The 27,365-nt window shown below is 40.3% G+C and overlaps 1 protein-coding gene across 1 annotated transcript in view; it reads right to left on the bottom strand.

Annotated features, from left to right (window-relative positions):
- Positions 1 to 14,046: 14,046 nt before the first annotated feature.
- LOC111225999 (glutamate receptor ionotropic, kainate 2-like) overlaps positions 14,047 to 27,365 on the bottom strand; it is a 356,655-nt gene continuing 343,336 nt past the window's right edge. The window contains exon 22 of the mRNA XM_022751076.1: positions 14,047 to 14,260. Within this exon, the coding sequence (XP_022606797.1) occupies positions 14,096 to 14,260 (165 nt within the window). The 3' untranslated portion in view covers positions 14,047 to 14,095. The remainder of the gene's footprint in view (positions 14,261 to 27,365) is intronic.

Below are 27,365 nucleotides of genomic sequence, written 5' to 3'. Positions count from 1 at the left end.
TTATAACATTAATGAAATGCGATGAAGCTAACTGGGGTTCTTTGTTGGCAGGGGATGGCTTCACATAATATTACAGTGTTGGGACTCATCATTCAAGAGACCAGATGTTTCTTTGCTCCAGGGGACAAAGGAACTTACACCCCACAGTTGCTCACTGTTCACACCTGGGGCAACACTTCCCCCCATGGACCTTACTGGCCAGCCAGTATGGGTCAGTGTGTGATATGTGACCCCCAAGGGTGTCACCAAACAAAACCAGATCTCCTTCCCCTCTTCTCACTCTCTTCTCTTCTTGGCTTGCTCTGGAGAGCAGCTCCTGCTCTCTCCTCTCAGCTCTTCAAAGGGCAACAAGGCCCCAGCCCAGGTCAGATCTGCTACCTGAGAAACCAGCTCTCTTGCCGGCCTGCTCACAGCAGCCTGCAAACACTCTTCTCCTCAACAGCAGCGACCTGCTTCGGATTAACTGAGAGTGAATTTAATTCTCTTCAGAATCAGCAGCTACGACACAAGGCCAGCTGATTTTCCAAGCAACAGGAGTCATAGCAGAGTTAGCGGGGAACAGCTGTGAGGAGAACAGAGGAGATAATAGCAAAACAACACAGCCAGACAGGACTTTACTCCACCAGGAAGCCTCCCAACTCACTGGACTTTACAACAACACTGGAAAGGACCTCTTTGTTTGTTCCAAGGACTGGGTAACATTAACTGACTGGGCCTAACCTTTCCCAGCACAGCACAGCATAGTTAAGCAGCAGAAGTCTTAACTTTGTTAATGTACTTGTTGATTGATGTCTTGTTGTTGTAATGTTTGCTTAGGTTGTGGTCAGTCATACAGTTAATCAGGTACACGTATGTTCACACACATAGTAGTACGTCTCTGTTCTAGAACCTGCATGAAGCTAACCTCCTCCCTCTAACCTGGTACCTTTAGATTACATGAGCTAGGCTAACAAAGAAACTCACACCTTCCCTCTCACACACACCAGGTGGTCTCAGCGGCCATTTTGAGTAGTTTCTTTGTTTACCGCCATCTTGTGTAGTCTTCTTTGTTCAGGTCATGTGGTCACAGTGATCACTTTGAATCGGCCATCTTGCCTTTGTCTGTGTCCCCACAGACACACACACATACACCTACACACACACATACACAAACCTGTATATACTAGATTAGACATTGTGTTTTACTCTGCTCCATTGTAAATAAATGCCTTTAAGTACAACTACTGGTGTGTTTAATGTTGCACAAGCGTGAATATTGCCAACCTCTACTTTGTAGAATTCCAATCCTTCAACTTTAACTTACTGTTGATATGGTACTTTGGTTATAGTTAGTAAGCTAATGGTTAATCAGAGTTCCAGATTAATGGTAATAAATTGAGACTAAAACCATATTGGCTATTTTGCCTATTAGTTTAGGCTGGTGCCCCGAGGACTTTAATTCATTTTAAAGTTATTATTTAACATTAATATTTTTAATATTAATATTTTTTCTTAATTTATGATAGCCAATAAATTGATAGACAACCGAAATCCAACATATTTGGTGTCCAGCTCATGAGGTAGAGCTCAGACCCAACAACAGCAAGAACAACAATCATAACCGTATAACAGAGGTTTATTACATAATAAAAGCATCAACCATGCAGCCAATTCCAAGCAAGCAACAAACCCAAGGCACAAATGGTTAATCCTTACTAGACCGGTGAAACTATATACAGGTGTTAAGGAAGATAGCACAAACAAGATAGAGAGAGAGCATGGAGGATCTAACTGATTTAAATATGATGAGTAAAGATGACAGTTGGCGACCAGACAAAAGCACAAAATAGATTCATAATAAAAATCCTATTAAGCATCATGCATTAATATGCAATCATTTTGCCCAACTAATTTTGTCCACCTGGTAATCACGCATATATTATTGTAAATATTTTTACATATACTGTATTATATTATATATTATATTATGCTATATTATATTATATTATAACAACAACACAACGCAGGTGGATCTCAGCTGTAATCTGGTCACACTCCATTAGTCCACCATTAGTCTCACTCTGTGTAATCTGGTCATGGCTTGTATGGTTTGGGTGTTTCTCTCAGTGTAATTTTGGATTATGTCTGTAAATCTTCTGTGGTGGGGATCAGCGGTGGATAAACGCCTCTGACTTTCCCTTTTCCACTGCTCGCTCCCAATCCGTTCAGCCTTACATTTACTGGGCCAATGATACCAGTAGCACATAGAAAGAGAAACACAACGGCCTAACTCCTTTTATTTTTTCATGACTAGATTTCTACCTAAATAGCACACGGAGGAAATGTCTTTCTGATTCAGAATTATACTCTACATAGTTTGATTTTTCATTTCTTTCTGATCCTGTCTGTCCCTTACAGCTGTGTGTGTCTTTCCTCTCCTTTTCCTGACACAGTCGAAGGTGCTGCCATTCTTTTTTTCACATGATAGGCTTGACTACCTTGTGAATTTTACCAGTGATTTAACATGGTATCACCAATTCTCAGGATATGTTTCCATTCCAGTACACATAACTCTGCCTAAATCCCTCTTACCACAAACAGCAGCCTCTTCCTTCATCAAAACTTGAGCTTGTTCTGTCCTCACATTTCTCTTGGGGAAAACAGAAGCAATTAGCAGTGTTTCTTTTTGAAGCTCTCATCCCAGCCCAATAAGCACATGAAAAATACACCTTTTTTTGAAAGTTCAGCTGTCAGAAATGGATCAGCCAAAATGTGACTGGCTTTATTTAGTAGACTTCTGTGGACTTATTAACACTTACTGTGAACTTAAAACTAAAAGTAACCCAGAATCCATTTTCATGGCTGAGCCAATTTCTAACAATTAAACCAGGCCTCTGAAAAAGATGACCCAACTATTTCGCCATCTCTGTGCCTCAAAGTAAGCTATACATTTTCAACATTAATTTTCAAACCTCCCTTTACATTCCTCACATAACTACTTCCACAGTGAGTTATCAAGTCCTCTATGACAGTCGACTTTTTGCCCTCCCTTCAAGTGTGGCCGTTCCAAACTGATGCTAATCTCAACACCTTTGCCTTCAGACATGATTGGTTGAAACTTCATACAAACTAGCTTGTTTAACCCTAACCCTAATCCTAATGCCACCTTTTCTATTCAATAACCCTCTTCTATCACAAAATTCAGGCCTAAACCCATACTCAAAGAATGACATGACAGGCTACCTTGATCATATTTCATTGTTTCACTGGAACCTTAGTCCAGTGGTTCTCAAAGTGGGGTCTGCAGACCCCCAGGGGTCCTTGAGCATCTTCCTGGGGGTCCCCAGCATAAAGGGGAATAATTTATTTTTACTATAATTCAATCCTTAAGTGACACTATGACAGATTGTATGAATATTTTAGTAATGGGTTCCAAACTATTTTTGTCATTGTTTTAATGCAGGGCTTTCTGTCTTACTGCCCACTAACAATGTATAAAACTCCTACAAACCTCACACCTTCCAGATGGTGGAGTTTTGGGGCTGTGATCGACAACTTCAGTAACTTTCCAGCACTGAGAACCCAACAAGAACTTTAATGCTGTGACTGACTAGATGTGCAAAGGTGAGGAATTAGGCAGAACTTGAACTCCTCCAAGTTTCTACTTTAGCCATCAGCGGCAGGGACATTGAGACTGGTCAGAGTTGAGGAAAAGCTACAGCGTCATACCCAAGAAGACTCATGGCCGTAGCTGCTGCCAAAGGTGCTTCAACTAAGTCCTGAGCAACGGGTCTGAATACTCGTGTGATTATGATTTATGTCTGTAGTTATTTGCTACAGTACAGATAAATATTTTACATAAAAAAACATATGTTCATCTTATAAAATGTGATGCACTGTTAATCTACTCATGAATTATAGATTTGAGAGATGCTTGAAAAGTTGTCTTAATAACAGATTAGGGGTCAATGATCACATTTTAAGGAGTAGTAAAAGTAAAACACAATGCAATAACACATTAGATATATACAGTATATATATATGAGAGAAATAGCAGACCAAGTAAATAGTTGAACCCAGCTCCCCATTTTAACATAAACCCATTCACGTGTTAAAAAAAAAAGAAGAAAACTCTCAACAAAAAAACATGGACTCAAGCCCTTTGCATGTAGGTGTGGTTCTGGATGATTGATGGGGGTAAATGTGCCCCAATTAACTTTTACCAAAATATGGTTGCTAGGACATAGGCCCTGTCTATATCCAAGATACAGTCATATATTATTTAAATAAGCCATAATGTGGGTTTCATAGAAGTTTGCCTCATAAACTTTGTGATGTGACATTCTGGACATAAACTATTTTTGTTGTGGCTTTGAGGAAATGATTTGATATTGTATCTGTAGTTAAGAGTTCTGTGAAACTAACAGCCACTGCTGTATACTCTACATATTACAATACACACATTCATCAGTGATGGTATTATTCATGGCAGCATAACTGGTAAACTGTAATTCACCTGAAAAATGAAGGAATGACATTTTGAAAAACCTACATCTGACTGGTCAAAAAGAGTGAACATGAAATTCAGAAGCTCCTGTATTTATTTTATAACTAGCTGGGGATGCCTTAACATTATTGTCGGCCCCGGGGCTACGGATGTTCTGGAGGGATGTTCTACACACACAAACTATGTGCTCTGGGCTCTTGCTGTTCAGGAACTCAAGCTCCACTAAGCCTTTGCATTAAAGCACCACTGGATGAAGCAGCCTTGCTCTCTCACCAACAGTTTAACTTTACCTTTGAACAGTGGTTCCCAACCTTTGGTTACCACTGGTGGGCTGTGAAGATATTGCAAATCATTTGCAAAAACAGTAAAGTTTTGGTGAAAATATGTAATTATAAAAAAACATGTAATAAAAAATATGTTTGTTTGTTTTTGAATGTTTAAAAAAATAATAATAATAATTTTTAAAAGCATTAAAAATGTAAAAAAAACTTAGCCAATGATAGGACTTTTTATGTTGTTGTAGTGGACATACCTGGCCTGGTATCAGTCACAAGCCATTAAAGAAGTTCATTGTAAGGACAAGCAGCGTTATGGACCCAAAATTGACACTTTGTTACTCTTCCCACCATCAAACTATCAAAACTGATAGGAAACAGAGACAAAGGACCGTTTCACAAACAGTCCATGCTTTTAGCATGTCAGAGAGATGCACAACTAGACCATGGGACAAAGGGTCAGCTCCAGAGGATCAATGAATACACCATGCAAACTGGAGAGCATAGGCAAAATCTCCAGTTTGTAACAAGAAGACTCTGTCTATTGGTATTTGATTGTTTCTTATATAGGACAAGTAACACCAAAAGGACTGATTATTGCTAAGGTGTGAATCCTGGCCTCTCTGTTCCATGCATAACCTGAAATACAACAAATAGGTTTTAAGACAATGTCTTTCATGTGACCATACATCAGCATCCTTCACACAAGGTAACACACACTAGATGTACAGCCTGATGGCAGTGGGAACAAAGGATCTCCTGAACCTCTCTGTTCTGCAGCGCAGTGAGATGAGACATTTGCTTCTGTAACTGTTTCTCTGTCCTGCCAGAATGTTGTGGAGAGGATGGTTGGTATTGTCCAAGATGGCCTCCATCTCGCATTGCATGCGTCTCTCCACAACAGTCCTGAGTGAGTCCAGACACTGCCAAGCACAGCCCCAGCCTTTTTAACCAGCTTGTCCAGTCTGTTTGTTTTAATGTCGGACATGCTGCTGCCCCAGCAGACTACAGCATAAAAGAGTACATTGGCCACCACTGACTGATAAAACGTGCAGCATTTCACTGCAGACGTCGAAGGAAGGAAAAAGAGCTGGCTCTGCCCTTTCCGGTAGATGGCATCTGTGTTCAGGGACCAGTCCAGTTTACTGTCCAGGTGCACACCTTGGTATTTATAAGTGTGAACCACCTCGATGTCCTTCCCTCAAATGTTGACTGGCTGAAGGGTGGGCCCAGACCTCCGAAAGTCCATGACTATCTCCTTGGTCTTGGAGGTGTTCAGAGGCAGTTCTTGTCGCTCCATTCACTGAAGGCCACCGTCAGATCCCTGTACTCCTCTTCCTGCCCGTTCCTGGTACGCGCCACAATAGCTGTGTCATCCAAGTATTTCTGGATGTGGCAGGACTCAAAGTTGTATTTAAAGCGCGCTGTATACACGGTGGACAGGAACAGAGCCAGAACAGTCCCCGTGGTGCCCCAGTGCTGCTCATCACTGTCCATGAGACACAGTTACCCAGTCTGACGTACTGTGGTCATCTTGTCAGGTAATCCACAATCCAGGACGTGAAGCAAGGATCCACCCCCATCCCTTCCAGCTTGTCTTTCAGAATAGGGGGTTGGTTTGTTTTAAATGCACTTGAAAAATCAAAGAACATAATCTTCATATAACCACCAGGCTCATCCAAGTAAGAATGGGCTCGGTGAAGCATGTAAAGGACGGCATCATCCACTCCAATATTTTCTTTGTAGGCAAACTGTAGGGGGTCTAGTGCATGTTCAACCTGTGGCTTCAGAAGGTGGAGAAGCAGCTGCTCCAGGGTCTTCATGATGTATGACGTGAGGGCCAACAGTCTGTAGTCATTTATCTCAGCCAGTCGTCCTACTTTAGGTACTGGAACAAGACATGATGTTTTCCACAGGACCGGGACTCTCCTTGTTTGAAAGCTTAAGTTGAAGATCCTCTGGGGAGGCTCAGCCAGCTGTGATGCAAAGTCCTTTAACAGCCTCGGACACACACCATCCAGGCCTGTTGCCTTTCCAGGACGTAGCCTCTTGAGCCCCCCCCCCCGTAAAGGACAGGAGACTTGACCCCAGTATGGAGGGAGTTGCAGCTGCAGTGTCAGGTTGTGAAGGAGATACCGTAGGAGAAGCTGCAGCTGAAGCAGTGGGAGAGAGAACAGGTGAGGCTGTGTCAAACCTGTTGTAGAACAGGTTGAACTCATTGGCCTTGTCCACATCACACCTGGTGTTGCCTGGCTGTTCTTCTCTTTATAGCCAGTGATGGTCCTCATCCCCTTCCAAACCTCTCTGGTGTTGGTGTGCTGCAGCTTCCTCTATACTTTCTTTTTGTAGTACTCCTTCACCTGCTTTAATCTCCTCTTCAGCTCATGTTGCACACACCTGAGCTTCTCCCTGTCTCCATCCCTGAAGGCCTCCTTTCTCTGGTTGAGGAGGGTCTTGATGTTACTGGTGATCCAGGATTTATTGTTTGGAAAGCAGTGTACAGCCCTTGCTGGTATTACAGTGTCCACACGGACATTAATGTAGTCCGTGGTGCATTCAACCATTTTATCAAGGTCAGGGTACTTGCTTTTATCATTTTCCTGTGACTCCAACAGATTGTGACTGTCCGCTTGTATTGCAATGAAGCCAGTTAAATCCACATGGTCCGGAGGGTTGTCGTTTAACCAGGTCTCCGTGACACATATGAGACTACTCTCACAATATGCTCGCTGGTTCTTCACAAGTGCCTCCAGTTCATCACACTTGTTAGACAGGGGGTTGACATTTCTCTCCATAACTCCATATCTGGTAAACTTTAAAGTCAGGAGTTCTTTCCTTGTGTACATTATTTTCTCCATCGTCAGATGTAGAATAAAAACCATCAATCGACAAAAAATATACTGATGTATACAAATATATCGCAAAAAACTGCGAACTACGCAGACTTGCTGCCACTTGTTTTCAGTGCATCATTTGAATATTTGAATGTCTTTATTATTACTATTTTAGTCAAAGAACTACTGTGTAATCCACATTTATAGTATATTAGCTTTAGGAAATGTGTACTTGTATTATGATTAATTCCAGGTTTTGAAGGATGTAATATGAAATCAACATTTGTATTATTCCTGTCTGTCATTATTAGTGCCATTCGATTTATGTTGTTTCATTTAATGTTTTATGGTCGTGGTGGAAGACAGATGTGAAAATTTATAGGTAAACTCTAGAATTAAACAATTCAAAAGTTCCCTGGGAAATTACTCTCTTCTCCAAGTTGAAACACAGGAGAAGATGGGCGACGCCCATAAAACGTGCACCAACCCCCAGGAGATAAAAGAGTTGTGATCAATTCACACATGGCTCTTAGCCACAAACTCTTAGCTCTTGGCCACAAACTCTTAGCTCTTAGCCACAAGCTCTAAGCTCCCAGCTCTTAGCAACAGCTCTTAGCTTTAACCACAGGTTTTAGTCATTTTGCACTCTATTGTTTTGTCCGTGTCCTTTGTTCTTTCTTTGCCACGTGCTCCGCCTAACATTCTTTTTGTCTACACGTGCGATCTTGTATTTTTATAAGCCAAGTCAAGACGAACTGAACCAAAACAACAGAAGTGGCTCAGAGCAATTTTGTAGTTTTTTAAATATTATCATGTTTTCATTTTTGAAGATTTTTGACAGTTTTGTTGACAGTCAACGCCAGTCTCCTCTAAAGTTATCCAGCGAAAGTGAAGTGCAGATAACACATCTGCACGACCACCTGCAGAGAAGCCTACCAGAAATCAAGAGTTGCCCAAGACAGAAAGTCTCCTGGCAAACTGAATCGCTGAGACACCGTCAGAATCCGTAACTGTGATAACGGGACACGGTCTCCAGGAGAATCTAGTTACGTCCCACGTCTTCAGGGTTACCACGGCAACACCAGCTCCCTGGGTTCCAGCCAAGGGTCTCCAGCTACAGAACAACTCACAGTAGGCCAGTCTTAACATTCTGCTCATGACTTGGTTGGTGTCGAAATATAGTAATATTTAATCAGATCTCATTTGTAGTGATAATCAGCTGTATAGCCATAGTGTATAGCCATAACATATTGTCTCCCACCATTGCCAACTCATTACAGCTCATTTCATTATTGTTTTCATCTTTATGATTATTACACCTTGTGTTTACTCTGTAGGTAGTAGTTCGGTTAATAAGATTCTTAATTTACACTCAGTCGTTGTCCTATTGTGTTCTTTTTAAAGTAGAGACTGGAGATCCATTGAATCAAGAAGTTACGGCACTGATATGAGGTTGATCACAGTAATCAATTAATTCATTGTTGTCCTCCTAGAGGGCTGGTGCCCCCTTTCAAACGAGAGCAAATCCTAAATTGTGGTTTAAGCAAGAGGCAGGGAATACTTTGTGAAGCGGGCTGCCCTCAGAAATGACAGAACTGAGACTTTCATTAATCCACCACCTGTAGCACTCAAGGATCGCTGGACTATGCTAGTGGGCCCGTATCACTCAGAGAAAAATGTGGGTAGTTTCCTTGTCCTTGTCTGGTTGCTACCATGGGCCCCCATGCAGCCACCCTTGCTCACTGGCTTCGTCCCTGACTTGAGGCAACGTATGAGCACTGTGGTGTGTGGATGCGGGAAGGGGAGAGGGGTGGAGCAAGGAATGTCTCATTCAAAAATCAGGACCAGGTCCTCAGGACCAGCATAAATCAGGAACACTACACGAACAAGGCACTCACTTTCACAATCAATCAACTTTCACCAGTTTTAAAGTTTGAAAAAGTTACAACAGCCTAACTGCCCCCGAGAGAGACTCGCGGATGGCAGGAAGCGTCTGTTTATATAGTCCTGTCCGCTGCACATTACATGTGAGTGCATATGTACTCACATGTACACAGGAAACACGTGCAGAGGAAATTTAAAGTCACTATCCTTGGGAATTTGTTATGGATGCGGTTTATCATGTTCGAGGTAATAAAGTTCACCTACCAATGGTATAAGAGGAACGCAGCTCTCACTTTCAACCTAACCAGACACTGAACCTAACCAACTTTAGTAGCCAATCAGAAGCAGAGCGGGGCGGGTCTTGGCAACACTGGCAGTGTAGGATCCAGCGGCTTGAAGGAGCAAGGCGCTTGTTTCTGCACTGTGTGCTCAAGGAGGCTGCTATCTGCTACCAGCAGTAAAAAAGTGCTCTCTTGTCATGAATTGGACCCCGGTCATAAAGTTTCTGTCCGCGCACTCCAACATACAACTGCGTTACCAGGCGCAACAGTTACGGTTGACACTCAGTCATCAATGACTGACGGTGTCTGCGATCAAAAAATACGTGTGTGCACATTCATTGCTGAACATGATCTGTCCTTCACAATGTCTTTGTTTACAACCCAAAAAGAATGAAGAAATAAGTGATTGTGGCCTTCTTTGATTTCACTTTAAACTTCAGTTTACCATTTTTTTAAGCACTTCAATGTTACTGTATTTTTTTATCTTCAATATTTATTTATTTTCCATGAATTATTTATTTCCCATTATTATCTGTTTTACAGAAGGAAACACGTAAACGTTGCTTTAGTATTGCAGTATTGCAACTCATCATGCATCATTGGTTGCATCATTGGAAATTTGCTTTTATGGGCAAATTTCCAATGATGCAACCACCTCACAGTGCTGAAAAGATGCTGTACAACTATTAAATGACAATGAGTTACATTTAGATTTTTGTGTGCAAGTGCAGTGGTTACACTGTAACTTTTGCGTTGTCACATTGCCCAGGTATGGAACAATAAAATAGGCCCAGACATATGACCTACATGATCACTTATTTTCTTTCTTTTTGCTTTGAAAGATTATTCTAGCTATTATTTTTTTCCAGCATCATGTTCCAAAATTAAGAATGAAATGAAACTTAACTAAGAGTGTACCACACTGCCCTTAATAAATGCCACACCCATGTCATATGAGCAATCATCTGAAGGTCCAGGAAAACACATGCAAATAGAAAAAACAAAAGCAAATTAAGAGAACATCTTTAATTTGACAACACATGCTGCAAATACACATAACACAACCAAATACAGCAACACACTGCAAGTGGCACAGATGACTACACATGTGTTTCCAGAAAAAGTGATGAACCTGACTTGGGATGCTCTTGTTCAATGCTTTTAAAATAAGTAAATAGAAAAAAAGAATTCCAACACCACTGCATGTCCAAGCCAGGTTCATCACTTTTTTGTGTCCCCTGGAAACACTTCTATTGTCACCAGTGCACACAGGGTGTTTCTGTATTTGATTGTGTTGGTAGTATTTGTAGCACAGGTGTTGTAGTGCATTGAGCACTCTCAGCTACTGTACACATGGTATTTGTATTAATGACTCAGGCCACAAGCTTTTTTACTGAGATTTGTAAACCACTAAAAGATGTCCCACTTGGGACATGTTTGTTGACCCAATTACTGTCCCACATACTGGCTAATGGTTCTTGAGCAGAAACCCCTCACATAGACCCCATGTGAATTGTTAAAAGGGCTACAAGTAGGACAATATGAGAAGCCATCCTCAGACCCACATGGGCCCATTTTTTTAAAAATTAATTATTTGGATGACAAGGTTGTTTTCAACTAACAGATATCACACTTGGGGCCCATTTGTTGCCCACTTAGGCCCTATAGGCTCCATATCTTTTAGATTTCACAGACATTATGCAGGCTATTGGGCCAGAGGATTATTGCTCATATCAGCCACACTTTATCACACATTTGCACTAGAGGGCAAATACTTATAACCCTTATTGTCAAGGCCATGCAAGAATTGTTTGAATGTCAGAGGCAAGAATTGTTTGAATGTCAGAGGCATGAATATATATATATATATATATATATATATATATATATACAGTATATACGTATATATATTATAGTAGTTGATGCTATGGCAGATCTGTCAAAGGACCTGCACATCCAAATATTCTGGCTGCCAGCCAAAGTAATTAAATTTACCTGTGTCAGTTTACCATTGGTGTGCATGATATAAAAAATGCCCTTGTCAAATTGGACATGCCGCTATCCACTGGGTAATCTAAATGGGGCCCTAAATGGGGCCCATTACTGAATTGTGAGGGACCCACATGACCTTAGGGATGTGTTTCCCATCTAAGTCCAATCAATAGTTCATGTACTGTCAGCTAAAATAAAAAGTGGCACATGGAGCTTAAGGGTGACTGCTCACATTGGCCCCTTTTCTAGCCTTCTGTGAAGCTGGAGGGCAAATATTTTATACCTTATTGGTATGGGCATGTTGAGAATGTTTTGAATAAGGCCCAGTTTCCATTCCATCATTATTGTGGCCCACAAGGGCATTTTTGTTGGCTATGTATTTTTAGTGTATACACTATATAAAAGTCTAATTACTCTGCTCTTTTGGCTTACTACAACAGAAAACTTTCATTCAATAAAGACACAGATGAGGGGAAAGTTGTGAATACTTTTTTTATTTTCTTTAAACTTGTGCATCAACTTCAAAGGGTAAACTGTGTGCACTCTATTTAGTTTTCAAGTTCAAAATTAGTTAAGTGTCCTTATATTTTTTTTAAATACATCTTTTTCATTTTTAAAACCATTTACACACAATTGCTCAGCACTGGATTCTAGCAGTCTATCGTAATCAGGGGTGTAGAATGATAAGCATCATCGTAGTCTTGCTCCCTTCCTGTGTGTGTACACTATATTGTTGCTCTAACCAGTATTAACTCTTCTTTCATGTGAAGTAAAAATATCTTTCTTTAAATATGATTCTTTTACATGATAAAAATAGTTTCTTTTTTCTTCTTCTCCAAAACAACTTTATGTCACTGAGGCTTTTCCAGAATGTTCTGCCTCTCTCTTGGAGAACAGAGTACTAATTGGTATGAATCTGCTCCATGGAGAATGAGTGCCCCCTGCACTCATGGGTGTGTGTGTGTGCTTGGGTGTGTGTCAGCTTTGTCTAGTGTCTAGGAAAGCCTCCTGAAATACGGGTGTGGAGTACCACCTCTGCCATGGATGACACTCCTCATGGTGCATTTTGTGTTGATAAAAATCATTACAAAATTTGATTCTCTTCGTACAAAAACACTTTTTCATAGAAATTGCATTTGCACAAGTAAATGTGGGGCTTTGCTGCCAAAGAAACAAAGTAAAGCCACAGGAGTACAAAATAAAATTGGAGACTTGATACTGAGCAAATGGAAAGAAACGGTGTATACCCATACAGAGTTGAGGTGTATTTACTGCAGTAGTGAAAATCCAGTCTATATAGATATAAATAAGGAGTTTCATAAATAAAACAATAAATACTTAGAATAAATAGTTTGTGTGTTGTGTGATTGCTGTGAATTTAGACTTGGTGAGCTGTGCCCACACCATTCCAAGGTTCTTCCTTATTGATATTAAGGGTGTGTACCTCCACAGAATCCTCTTTAAGTGAATACTGGCTAATACATGGACATCAACAGCTCACTACATTGCCCCTACTCCTGCATTCTCCGCTTGTATTTTACCATATAATCTTTAATCTGAAATCCCCCCCCCACACACACACACACACACATTAAAGACAAAGTGTTAGTACTCTGAAACACAAATAAATGTTATCACTCATTTCCCGATGGATGACATACATTTTATCCATATTTGATGTTGATCAATATAATATGTGACTAAGCAATGCCTCTCTGTACATTTTGGGAGCTGCCATCATCTTCAGGGCTGTGGGGTTAATTTAGTCATTCTGTTAACAACTTTTGAAAATAAACAATCCTACACAAATTACAACTACTACTCTCCCCATTCCACCAGTTAGCATCTCTATATTCACTCATAATTTGATGAGAGCTGCTCACCCAGCCTCTTTTGAACTGTGTCTTGAAAGACTGAGCAGCAGCTGAAGATGATACGTCCAATCCTTTTTTTTCTTTTTATTGACAACTTCTTTCCCAATTACATTTTTTCTATCTAACTATCTCAACGACTCCTGGGTTTTGAAAATCCTGGCACGTGTAGTTTGCCACCTTGCCAAGCTGGTAGGAGTAATGAGGTAACTCACTGAAATTTTACCCAGGTTCAAGGTATTTCCACAGGAAATATTGTTGAATCTCTTATCCCTAGCTAATTATAAAGAACCAAGAATGACATTCCGTCAACATACAACCAAGCACCTCTTCTCTACCTTTAAAATAACCCAACTGTCAACCATCAATACCCACTGCCCCCCCTTACCATTTACCCCACCCTCTTCTCTAGTGTCTCTGCACAACTCCTCACTGCAGGAGAGAGGGTGAGAAAGTAATAGAGATTCACATTTTAGGCCATGGTCTCTTTCCCTGGCAGTCTGCGATCGTTGAAAGTGTGCATGTTGATGACTTCCTCTGTTTTCACCATGACGGTCGGCTGGGGCTTGTGTTTGAGCCGGCGCTGGCACTTGAGGGAAACACGCAGCTCGTCCACCATGGCACTGCAGAAGGACCTCTGCAAAGGGACATAGAAAAAAGGAAAACAGAATGGGTTTCAGACTGCTTCCCCTGTCCAAATGTTATGGGGATGAGAACAAGCCTGTTCTCCTTGTGGGCAGCCTCGTTTTGTAGCCTCCACCTTGGTGCAGAGCTGCCACAGGGGAAAATAGTGAGATATGCAGTGTAGCAGGCTGGGAATGGAGGAAATTCTGGATGAGAACAGATGAAGAAGTGGGGTGGAGGGAGGTGTAAATGTAAAGGCATGGAATTATTCATCTTAGTGTCTCAATACATCAGTGGTAGATTTGTGGTTGTTGCCGCTCATGCAGTGCTTTTTACGCAGATATTCTACATTTTTACACATAACCACACTTGCATACTTTCAAAGTGGTATACATTATCAATCTGTAATGTCCAATAAATTTTTGCAGTAGGTTTTGTCATATGTTACTTATGCTGGGGTATAAAGTCTTCTTCATACTTGCTTGTCTACTTCCACATTAGTTAGTAATTGCCATTATTTGTAATAATGCTTTTCTACAGTCTCAGAGAAGGATATGAACTTATTTCTTTCTCAAGACGAAACATAAATATTGGACAATTCTGCAAAACACTTGATTATGTTCAATTACTTCTGATTCATACCAGTGGCATGGCTTTATGGCAGTATTGGTCTGACCCACAGGTCAAAGTTTTCACTTATCCAGTGAAATCTCAATAACTATTGGAAGAAATACCATGAAATTTGGTACATAACATTCACCAAGCACTTTATTAGGAATACCTCTACACCTGCTTGCTTATTTATTATTTATTTATTTATTATTATTGAACAGGTGAGTGCAAGTACTTATAACCATGGAATAATCAAACATAGTGACACTCCCACCACCCAAGTGCCACTGCAGTGTGTTAATATGCAAGAAACTTATATATGTGACCTTCATTCCAGACCCCAATTATTCCGAAGCAATAATAACACAACCAATAATATGTAGGAGGAAAAAAAACTTGGAATATTAGCAAGATGGTAACATTACATTCAAATATTCTGTACCTATGACTCAAAAGTCCCTACTACTGTGCCTAAATGGTCATTTAAACCTGATTAAATTTAAGTCAGTCCATTTATGTTTAAAAGTGCCCATATCAATACAAAATGTCAATATCTCCAAAAGGCCAAAAAGTGCAAAAAAAAAAATGCAGTTCCTCATGGCTCTTATGCTTCTTGGAGATGGCACACCTTGGTGATGGGCCTGTGCAGGTAGCTGGTCCCTGTCTTGATACAAATCTGATGTATGAATCCTGTTTTATCAAGAACTTCTTTCACAACTCTTCCAGTCAGCCATGTGTTGCTAAGGGCAGAGTCATCCACGATTATAAGAAGTTTCCTCTGGTGCTCGCAGTGCTCATGAAGGTGAGGCAAGTGCTCCTTGACTCATCCCTTCCAATACAACTTGGACATATATTTTACTTGTTTCCATCGATCACAAGAATATATGTCATCCCTTTGAAACACTACTAGGGGCTTGGAAGAATAGAAGTATAGAATATCCTGACTATGGTCTCCATCAAGCCACCAAAGAAACCTTAGCAGGTCCAAATCCATACTTGGTACTCTGACCTGATGGAACATAGCTTCATTGTCCACCATGACTACAACAGACTCCTTCCTGAACCTGGTTATGACTCCAACCAGTGAGCTAGTCAGATCCTGGCCATGTAGGAGCTGGGCATTTAGCAATGTTCCTTGGAATATAGCTGCACAGTAAAAAATTACCCTCAACTTCCTCTTTTGTTATAGGTATACCCTATGGTATTGTATATACCATACCCTACCAGCAATCCAGATCCTCAGTTGGCACCATCTCAGCATTGCTATTGGAGATATCGCACATAAAGTCAGTGTAGTCAGCATGGCTCAAACTGTCTTTATTGAACCTCCTTTTGAGATTAAAGGATGCTGTTGTGCAACTTTCTTATATTGTTCAGCATTTTCACATTACTTTTCTTAGAGGTAAATCAGTGCAGTGCTCATCAACCAACTTAGCTGAAACTGTGACTTAAAGTGATGTTCTTCCCTTGACAAACCAAGATGCTCATTTTAGTGCATTTAATGAAATCAGCCTTCAACTGCTGCTCCCACAGTTCAATTATAGAAATCATATTAATGGTGACATCAGGCTGTACACAAGCAGTGTCACTATTGCAGTCTCCTCTGAGAGATATTCACAGTCCAACATAGTATAGGTTTGCCTGCATATGGACCACCATCCGGGCTTCAAACTATTTCATATAGCTCTTGGGGCTTGGGAACATTGGTTCCACCCCTGCATCAATCTCTGTTCTCTTCACATTGATGAACAGGCATGCTTTTCTGAGTGTACATATCAGGTAGCAGGAAAAGACAAAGCACAATGCATCTCAATCCAAAACATGGTTAACAGAAAATTTCACTCCTGAGCTCACCCCACACCGTGATCATCAGAAGCTACAATGAGGTGAACATCCATCCATCCATCCATCCAGGAAGCCGGAGTACCCGGAGAGAACCCACACAAGCACGGGGAGAACATGCAAACTCCACACAGAAAGACCCCGCGTCCGAGCCGGGACTCGAACCCGGAACCTTCTTGCTGTGAGGCGACAGCGCTAACCACTGTACTACCGTGTGCACATGCAAACCAATTACTTATATACAAGAATCTTATATTTGTGGCTCCCACAAACTAATCAGCTATTCATGTGGCAGCAGTGCAAAGCTTCAGTCAATGTTCACATCAAACATCAGAATGCAGTGACGTTGGCATGATTGTTATGGCCAGACGGGCTGGTTTGAGTATTTCTAAAACTTCTCATCTTGGGATTTTCACGGCAACAGTCTCTAATGTTTACTCATTGTAACTGAGAGAAGGCTACGGTAACTCAGATAACAACTCTTTACAACTGTGGTGAGCAGAAAGGCATCTCAGAAAACACTTCGAGCCTTGAGGCAGATGGTCTACAACACAACAGAAGACATCACTGGGTTCCACTCCTGACAGTCAAGAACAAAAATCTGAAGCACCACTGGACAGATGAAAACTGGAAAAACATAGTGTGGTCTAATTTATTTCGATTTCGGCTGAGGCAGCAGATGGCAGATGTAAGATGGTAGATGACAGATGGCAGTAATGGTGTGGGGAATGTTTTCTTGGCACACTTTGGACCCCTTAATAGCATCATTGGAATGGTACAGCCTATCTGAGTATTGTTGCTGATCATGTTCATCCCTTTATGGCCAAAATTTTGCCATCTGCTAAAAGATACTTCCAGCAGGATAATCACTATCTCACAAAGGCAAAAGTCATCTCAAGTTGGTTTCATGAACATGACAGTGAATTCAGTGAACTTCAGTGGCCTCCCAAGTGACAATATCTGAATCCATTAAAACACCAATGGGATAGGTTAAAATGGGAGATTTGCAGTATGAATGTGCAGCTGACAAATCTGCAGAAATTATGTGATGCACGTAAACATGGAGCAGAATCTCAAAGGAACATTTGCAACATCAAATGAACTGAGGCTGTTTTGAGAGGAAAGGCACAAGCCCTGAAAAGGATTAGTATGGTGTTCCTAATAAAGTGCTTGGTGCGTGTCTTGCAACCTAGATGATGTATTCTAATAACTGTTCATATTCTTTCTTTCATCTTCACCTTTCATCTAGTGCCGTCATCAGGTCAAGTTTTTCATTCATCCGTATTTTGGTGACCAAATGCTTGCAAAACTATTCCTGTTGGCCTTTGCGAATGTTAGCGTGCTAAACTATGATGGTGAACTGCCATACATTATACCTGCTTAACATAAGTATGTTAGCATTTTATTTGAGAGCATGTTAGCATGCTGACAATAGCATTTAGCTCAAAGCACTGCTGTGCCTGGTGCCCACATGGCCTGAACTGGTACAACTTTGCATGTTTAACTATTAGAAACTATTCAGGGGATCTATGCATACACACCTGGTGGCCAACAATGTTCCTCTCTATTTTACATTGAGTAACAATGTTGTCCTTGAAATACTGTATCTCTATGTGACACCATGTAATGTTGTGTGAGTGCGGATACTTTTCCACAGAAAAAAGAAAATTCCACCTAAATATGCGATAGTCTAACTTGATTTGACATGATATTCTTTTCAGTGCACTGAACATGAATGAAACATGAATCTGTGTGATTTTCCTGATGTCTGGACATTTGTATTTTTTGCCAGAAAGATTTTTGAGACTATGCTCTCAAGAAGAATGATAGGCAATTAAAAGCATACAAAAATGATTTGGGGTGTCAGATCAGAAAGCGGACATGAGGACATATTTTAACATTTAATTTTGAGTATTTGTTGAATTTTTGTTTTTCTGTTCTTCCCCCCAGGTAGCTAGTGGTTTCCAATCAATCCAGTAAAGCAAGAAAATAACTTTCAGGCACTTTTTTATGTAATTAACTTACATCATATCTGCTGTTGGTCATGTTAAAGCATTTACTAAAATAATAAAGGTCCATTTATTAACTAGTTCTTGAGTCTTTGACTGTATCTTCAGTAAATTAAGTCTGTTCAGCTGTCATGGAAGAATATATATTCATATTTAAATTATTCTAAATCTTTCAGGACCTTTCATCTATGTTGGTTTAAAAGTTTTGCTTGACAGTTGATTCTTGACTTTGTTTTCAAGGCTGATTCCAATAATGAATCTCTTTCCAATGTTCAGTCTGGTTTCATTATATCAGAGATGCCTTATTACATCCATTTCAAATGGATGTATACAGCCAGGGGGAGAGGTCATCAGGTCATGTCCAACCTTCATCGAGTGTTTCAACCCCGACCACAACACTCTCCAGTTGGCGGGTCGGCAGTGGTGGCCAAGTCACTGCCCCTCTCCTCCAGGCTTCCAGCTAGTGTCCTCTCTCTTATGCCAGAGCCAACAGGAGGCTCTTTCTGCTGCTTCCCAAAGCTTTCGGGCAGCTGTTTTTCTCTCATGGACCCTCACTCATACTTTTGTCAGCGGATTCCATACAGATTGGGCTGGGAATCCACGACATCCCACCTCCACCCTGAACAACCATGTCGTCCACTTTTTTTCCCGACAATCCTGCACCAGTTGTTGGTACTCTGTCTTTTTTCTCTCTGCCACTTCTTCACTCTTCCCACAGAACTGTTAGTTCAACCATGATGATTTTCTTCCCTTCGGAGGACCAGATAATGACATCTGTTCTCAGGGTTGTGGACAGAACCACTTCAGGAAGTCGATTCTCATCTCCCAACCCTGGCTTGTTTGCAACAGGTTTTGTTTGGCTTCGCACCGGGCGACTGCTCTCTGCCCCTCTTTGATAAAGGTGATGGTGTTTAGCAGTGGTTTTGTTTTGGCTGGATGCTTCTTTCTCCCTTCCTGCTCTCGGATGTATGCTAGCATTGTCAACACCCTGTCATGATGCCATCTGTACCTCCCCTTGGACAAAGCAATTTTGCACCCTGAAAAGATGTGCGCCATGGTTCCTCTCACTCCTCTCAACATACAGAGAGAGTCCTCCCTCACTCCCCACGTATATATTGTATATTATATATTATATTATATAGCCATTGAAGGACAATGCATGTATGAGTTATGAGTAGTTTCAATTCCTGTTCATTTCCAGTCATTCCAAATCAACCAACCTGTGTTTCTAGCAGCGTCATCATGCAGCAGTGACAAACCTTTTAAAACTCAACAAGCCTCAAGTTGCTTGACAGTTGACTACAGTTGATTATAATAGCACACTGAAATGAGCTAAACGTACTGGATTCAAGGCATGCAAAAATACTGCTATGGTCCATCTGTTTTATGAAAAGCAAGGGGTCTAATATTGTTCAATACTAATTTGTCTGGACAGTTTGCTGACTTGCTGCACTTCAGGATACCCTTTTGGATCACAGTGAATACACTGTAGGATAAATTGTATTAAATTCTAATTACTGAGGAGAAATTAGAATGTGATGAAACTAAACTAAAGACAGCTGGATATCTACAGTTTTTCATTTAAATATTCCCTTGTGCAATTTATCCACACACTGTGATTATCTTGTAGCTGAACATTTGAGCACCATGCCAAACAATGTAACACAGTGTATGCATATTTAGGAATATGTAATAAATGCAAAGCGTCATGCATACTTGAATGATTAAATGTGTCCAAATATTGTGTGACCCATGTCACAAAAACTTATACTCAAAAAGAAAGCTATACAGCTAATGCTAACAGTTCAGACTAAATTCTGTTCTCAAAACATATAATAGAAATATGACAATGAGCCCATTTTTAAAATGTTTTACTTGTTGGACAACAGTCCATTCAAAGTGGTGGAGAGCACATGTTCCTTTGTTTCACAGACAAAGGAGGCCATTTCCACTCAGTCCCCCAGAATCCATCACCTTTCACACCTAGATGTGAAACCCACCTTAGACCTAACAACCAGCTAGTATTGGTTTCGGTGTCATGTGACCCAAGATGTCACCACGCCAAAAAAAACAGTTGTACCCCTTTGTCTGTCTGTCTGTCTGTCTGCCTGTCTGTCTGTCTCTCTCTCTCTCTCTCTCTCTCTCTCTCTCTGTCTTTCTCATCCACCAAGCTGTGGGAGCACACGCTCTCTCTGGCTCAGGTACTCCCAGCACCAGGTAACACTGCTGCTACCAGAAACAACAGCTCTCCTCTGCAGGCCTGCTCGCACCAGACTGCTGCACTTCACTCATGCGATAGCCTGCCTAAGATTAAACAGGAGTGAAAAAGTTTAATCGTCAGCAGCTTACACTGTAAGGATAACAAAAGGAGTGACCAGGGACCGCCACACAGCCAGACAGGCGTTCATCCCTCCAGGAAGCCGCACAAGCTCACTGGACTTTACAAGGTGCACACTAGAGAGAACTGTGTAACGTTGACTGGGCCTAATCTAACCTTGCATAGCATAGCACAGCACAGCTAAGCACGGGACTGTTAACCTTTGTCAGTGTACACGTATTGATTTGGTTCATGTATCCACTGAGCTTTGTTGTTGTTTCTGGTGAAATGTTAAACTGACTTTTCTACTTTTCCACTCAAAGCACTGTACACTACAAACCACAGTCATCCATTCACACACACATTCATACAACTGAATTGAATCGAACTACTGATGTGCGGATTAGTGGACAACCCGCTCTACTTTCCACATAGGTTGTTGGTCAACTATTAATATGGTAATTTTTTTGTTATCAAGTTAATTGTTAATTATAGTTCGAAACTGTCAATATAATTTGCTAAGGGACTATTAATATTGGCCCCAAGGAATTTTAATTCAGTTTAAAAATTATTATTTAACATTTTGTTAATTTCTGATAATTTCTGCCAATAATTGATAACCTACCAATGTCCAACATACTGATAAGGATTTCGTGATTGACTATGGATACAAATAACAGTCCACCACACAACCTTGTCTTCTTAAAAATATTGTTTATATCCCTGAAAGGATTATTTTTATTGGTAATGTTTTTTTCAGTCAATAAAGTGCCATGTCCTTAATTTCAGGGAACTCATAGGAAGGTGGTGGAGGTAGATGCATTGGATGAGCAGGGATGTGATTAAGTTAAGTTGAAAAGATAAACAAATTCTATCCACTGACACTTTCAATATTCAACCAAGATGATCTTTACTTAAGCTTAACCAAGAGATTTGAGTTTCCTAAACATACACATAAAAATGTTCATGACAGGGCATTATGGTGGCCTAGAGGTAAAGGCAACAACCATCAACTGCACAGTAAAACAAGGGACTTTGATTACATATCACTCCACATTTTTCTCTAGCTTTTCCTGTCGTCTCTCCGCCGTCATCTGTCTCAGAAAGGCATGAAATGCCCCCAAAAATTACATGCTTCATTTGCCCCAAATGCATATAGTAGAAAAGCAAATTAAATACTCAGTGAGTCCTCTGTGAGTACATTTAGTTTGAACATTTTGCAATTTTGCAGATACAGTTTTCTTATTAACTTGACCTCTGGAAAACACTGTCTAGCATAATGGTTTAGGATACAGGGTTGGCTCTGGAAGGTGTTGTTGCTGTCAGTGTTACACATTGCTGCAGGTGTCTTGCTTCAGTAAAATATTTTGCACCAGAAAATGCAGACTGATGTGTGGCTTCTATGGGAAAGTGCATTTAAATGTCTTGCTACTTGAACGTTCAGTGACCACGTTTAACATTCACTGCCGACCTTCTTTTATTTTACAGTATAGATATGTTTAAGGTACAGTTTAGGAGAGGCAGCTAAAACATTTCATCAGGTTCAGGGAAACATTACAGTTACGGCCTAAACCTTTATCAAAAAAGGAAATATCAATTCTTAAGTTGTGATAGGCTGCTCCAAAGTCAGATGTGCTACTTGTCTATCTATGATCCTGACATTAACCGCGGTAAAGAACTGATGCCATCATGTCAAATTTGCATTCTGCCTAGTGTCAGCCGGATTCAGCCCTCACATACACAGTATTGTTTTTCTATTGACAGACAATGGGACAGGTATGAAATAGTGACTGAAACCAGGCCCATGAAGACCACATGTTAACCAGCAGATACTTCTTAGCCATTTTCAACCAGATTTTATAACCACAATGTCTTCTGAAAAAATCATCATACATGTTAGTTAAAACCAACGGCTGTGTCATGATTTCAGCTATATTTACATGCTTAACGATCTGGTCTGTCTATCTTATTTTCTAAGTCTGGGTAACAAACTGCTGCTCTGCCTCTCTTTTACTAACTGAATACAGTAGATCAAGCTTCAACTTCCAAGGCTAAAAAATGAAGTCAACACTGAAGTGTTAAAACCTGCAGTTCCTCTAATGACCACTAGAGTCTCGCTCCAACAAAGAGGGAATCCCCCTGGACTCTCATGTTAAAATGTCCAACTTTACAGCAGAAATAAACATGTTTACAGCCTGGTACAAAAACAGTTTTGGTCTCTAGAGCTAATTTCCACTTTCATGACAACTGTTTATATAATTGACCTGTTTACATTTTATTAAGGCTTAAAGTTATGGAGAATTGAACGCGTGGCCTCTGAGTGACAGTGGGTGAGCATATGCTTCCCACAAGTCGTCATGCAGCGAAGTCTCTGCTCCAAATACACTCCACCTTTTTGACGATTTTTGGATTAGCCAGGAGTTAGGGGTGGAGTAAGACACTGCCAAGGAGGCGACGGTTGAGCAGCTCACTACTTCCATCTTTCTTTACAGTCTTTCACTCCAGGGCAGTACTACAGAGTCTCTCTTTTGGAAAGTAACTAAGGTTTGTCCAAAAAGTTCCTAGAATTGCCGCCGGGTGCTTGAAACTCCAACATTCAGTCGGCTGACCAATGGTGTAACTTGATCACTCACTCAGTCAGTAAGTCACATTTAGAGGGCTTGTTCGCTGTTGCGACAGGTCACCCAGTTGTCCATTTTGCAGGGAGGAACAGTACAAACAGAACAGCCATAAAACAGGTTCAAGCAACAGGCTCTTACCTGGCTGATGGTCAGAGGAAATGGTCAGGATCATCATTGAGTTAGGAATTAAACAGACGAATGATGACAGGGAACAGTATGCACTGTGTCATTTACGCCCACTCGGAAGCACAGGACATTAACTCAGTCATACAGCACTGTATAGAACAGAATCACAAATCCGACAGGCAACTTCACATGAGCTTAAACAAAGCCTTTGTGAGTGAGATCTTACAGGCCCATAGAACATCATCACTTATTGTTGTATTATTGTGTCTCTTCAGATTGTAATCCTGTGTTGCTGCATGCCAAATTAGACTGCTGCTTCTTCACATCCTCTCCTCTTTTTTCATAAGCTACTGTGGCATCTGCAAATACTGTGTGAAACAACACAAGCAGGCGAGACTGTAACAGCTCTGGTCCTGGAGATTCTACAGGGAAAAGCCTTTGTTTCTGTGCTCCTAGCCAATAACAGTTTATTGTGATAAACTGTGGTGCAGTTGTATTTAAAAGCTATCAGTGTGGCCTGATGTATATTCAGTATCAGTACATGCAAGTGGGAAGGAGACAGTGAATGTGACTGGGTGTGAGGTCCAGTGTTTTGCATGAATACACTAAAAGATCCTGTTAATTGAAAGTGCTCATGTTTTTGGAGAACAGTAAACTGAACGCATGTTTGCAACTAATGGACGTGAGCACAACCCACCAGAAGGTGGCAGTAATGCACCAAAAAGTTTCTTGCCTACTGCCTGGAGTTTATTGGATGCAGAGTATTGCTTTCTCTAAATTGTGTTTTCTGTACAACTGAAATCATACTACATCTTTCAGCCAGTGACTGTAATGAATCCAGTGGTGGAACCTGGACCAGTCTGTAATCTATTTTATATTTTTGAACTGCTGCATCATTTGGTTCATGCAGGCTAAATAAAATACCCATTGCATCTACAGTTTACTGGCACTGTCCTCTTTTTTTCACTTTCTGCATAGTAAAGAAATGTATAGAGGTGAATTGTATTTGTAAACCCATCTATTTTGAGTTGTCATGCTTTATGACATTGATGTGGTAAAACATGAATATATGTACATAAAAGTAATCTCTGTGGTTCTAAAGTAGTTTAGAGTCATGTGGCAGTGATTGGGGGCTGGAGATGGATGGGTAGGAGGAGGGTCTACCGAAAAAGAAAAGCTGAGAGCAGCTCATTTAATAAAATATCAAAAATCAAAATTGTGAACTAGGAACATGAACTAGTCTGTGTGAACTGAACTTTGTGCTTTTGTGAAGTGTGAACTTGCACACTATTATTAATATTGCTCAGTGACCACAGACAATGCATGTAATATTGATTCAGATACATAAAAAAAAACATTTATTCTGAGACATACAATTACTGTAAACAATTGTGAACACTGCCGATTGGCTCAGATTAAACTTTCTCACACATTGGCTTAGTGCAAATGGTTGTATAATGAGAGATGTACCATGTCATCACCTGCCGTAAGACAAGTGAAAGGTCGTATGCAAATAAGTTTTATCTAAGCTGTTTGAACTTTTTGCTGATACTGCATTTACATGATAGCGAAAAAAAAAAAAATCATGATTTTTTTTAAGTTGATTAACTTCACAAAACTGCTGATAGGTTTTTTTTTTTTTTAATTATCACATCTTCATACAATGTTCACTTCATAAAGTAAAAGTATAATTAATATTTGGGGGCAAACACAAAATAAAGAAGCATTTTGGTGAATTTTATGATAAATGTGACTACACTGCAACACAGTGGAGCAGTCATTAAAACATAAAACTATGCACCTATCAGAACATTAGTTCTTTCTCCATTTCTTATTTATGTGCCTCAAAAGCCCGTGCAATCCATGTTTTGGTTTTAGAATTTATAGCATTTAGTTTAAATATATTGCCTTTTATAACAGGGCTGAGAACGAGATTGTAAAATTAATGCATGTCCTGAATATTTACCCAAACTATGATAAAAATGGAAATCACAACAACGGTAACATGCCACTGACATAGGTGCTACCAGCTACAGTATGTTTTCCATGATTTGTTCTGTTTACACAATGCATTGAATAAAATCATGGTTAAAGCTGCATGAATTGACTTTTGTGTCCACTTGATGGCAGAGGAAACAGTTGAAAACACAACAATGAAATACAATGTTATTATCTTATGAAGCTGTTTTGGTAAATCCTAACGCTGTCTGTCTTTCAGTTTTCTTGATAACTGCTCATCCGATCAACTTCAAACCTTTTGGGTGTGTTGCTGAGGACACAATGAAGTGCAGTGTTGACTGTGTTATAGTCATAGGTTTTTTTCATAGGAGGCCAATCACGCAATTAATGTTTTAGAGATTTTGTGTTTAGACAACATTAAAATGAATGTTAATCATGTGGTTGTAAAATTTTTATGAGTCAAAACAACAAAACAACACATTAACACAGCTGTAGCCATTGATGGACCTTCAATCAATGCATATTCATGAGGAGGGTTGCATCAATGATGTAAGAACAACGCAAAGCTGTATGTTGTGCATAAATTAGCTATGTGGTCATATATGCAATTGTAACAGGCAACTACTTCCACCACAAAGGAAATCCCGCCTTTGAAACAGTAGTTTGGTGCAGTTCAAGCAGACACAGAGCAACATTAGCATTCATGTAGTCAAATTTAAATCCAATATTCACTCTCCTTTTAGCTCTGGTTTGTTTCCCACCATCTCCTAAAAAAAACATCTGGCTCTTTAGCTGCTAGCGTTCCACTATGTTCATCAGTTAATATCTAACTTTGGGTGTCTGCTGTTTGGTGCTGGACAGGTAGCGTACAGTAGGTTTATCAGAGTGTTTAACTGAAAACAGCTGCCTGCTTCTGCTGGACACCAGGTTGATGAGTGAAGTTTGTGGGCCTCTATGAAAGGCTAAATAACTGCAGTCAGGTGATATTTCTCTGTGTCCATCAGTACGTGCACACATTTTACATGACATACAGTCATTTGATCCACTGTTAATAGCTGTAAGAGCAATAGTAACACTGATACGAAGTAGGGGCCATTATTTTAGAGTCATATTCAGGTCTGACAATGATTGATGTTAAAATGCTACATTTAGCTCCTCTAAGTTGACAGCTGTCCAATAATGTTTGTCATATTAAACTGCCATTTCTGGTGTTCATGCTGGCATCTAATGTATCGTGCTAATACTGTTATATATTACACCTGCAACCAGCAACATGTGAAACGGCTACAAATATATGTTTTTCACATTCTTACAGTATACCTGAGTCTGTGTACTTTCAGGCAGTATGTTTTTTCGTTCCAAACCGAAAACTAAAAACCAAAAAATAACATGGTATTGCCTTTTTTTTCGTTTTAAACCAAAAACAGAAAAACAGTGTTGTGTGACAGTGTTTCCACCAGTAACAACCATATACTGTAGCTCCAGGCTTTGAGGAACACTGGGTCCTGTCTGATCGCACACAGGGGACACATTGCCATCATGGCTGCCTACTGGTGGCATGTTGGATAGATAGTGGCTGCTCGGGGTCGTTGGATTACTGAGTTTTTATGATGCGCAACAATTAGCCACAGC

Source organism: Seriola dumerili, unplaced genomic scaffold (assembly GCF_002260705.1).
Source record: "Seriola dumerili isolate Sdu_G_001 unplaced genomic scaffold, Sdu_1.0 BDQW01000016.1, whole genome shotgun sequence".
NCBI lineage: Eukaryota > Metazoa > Chordata > Actinopteri > Carangiformes > Carangidae > Seriola > Seriola dumerili.
This window is presented reverse-complemented; position numbering and strand designations above follow the sequence as displayed.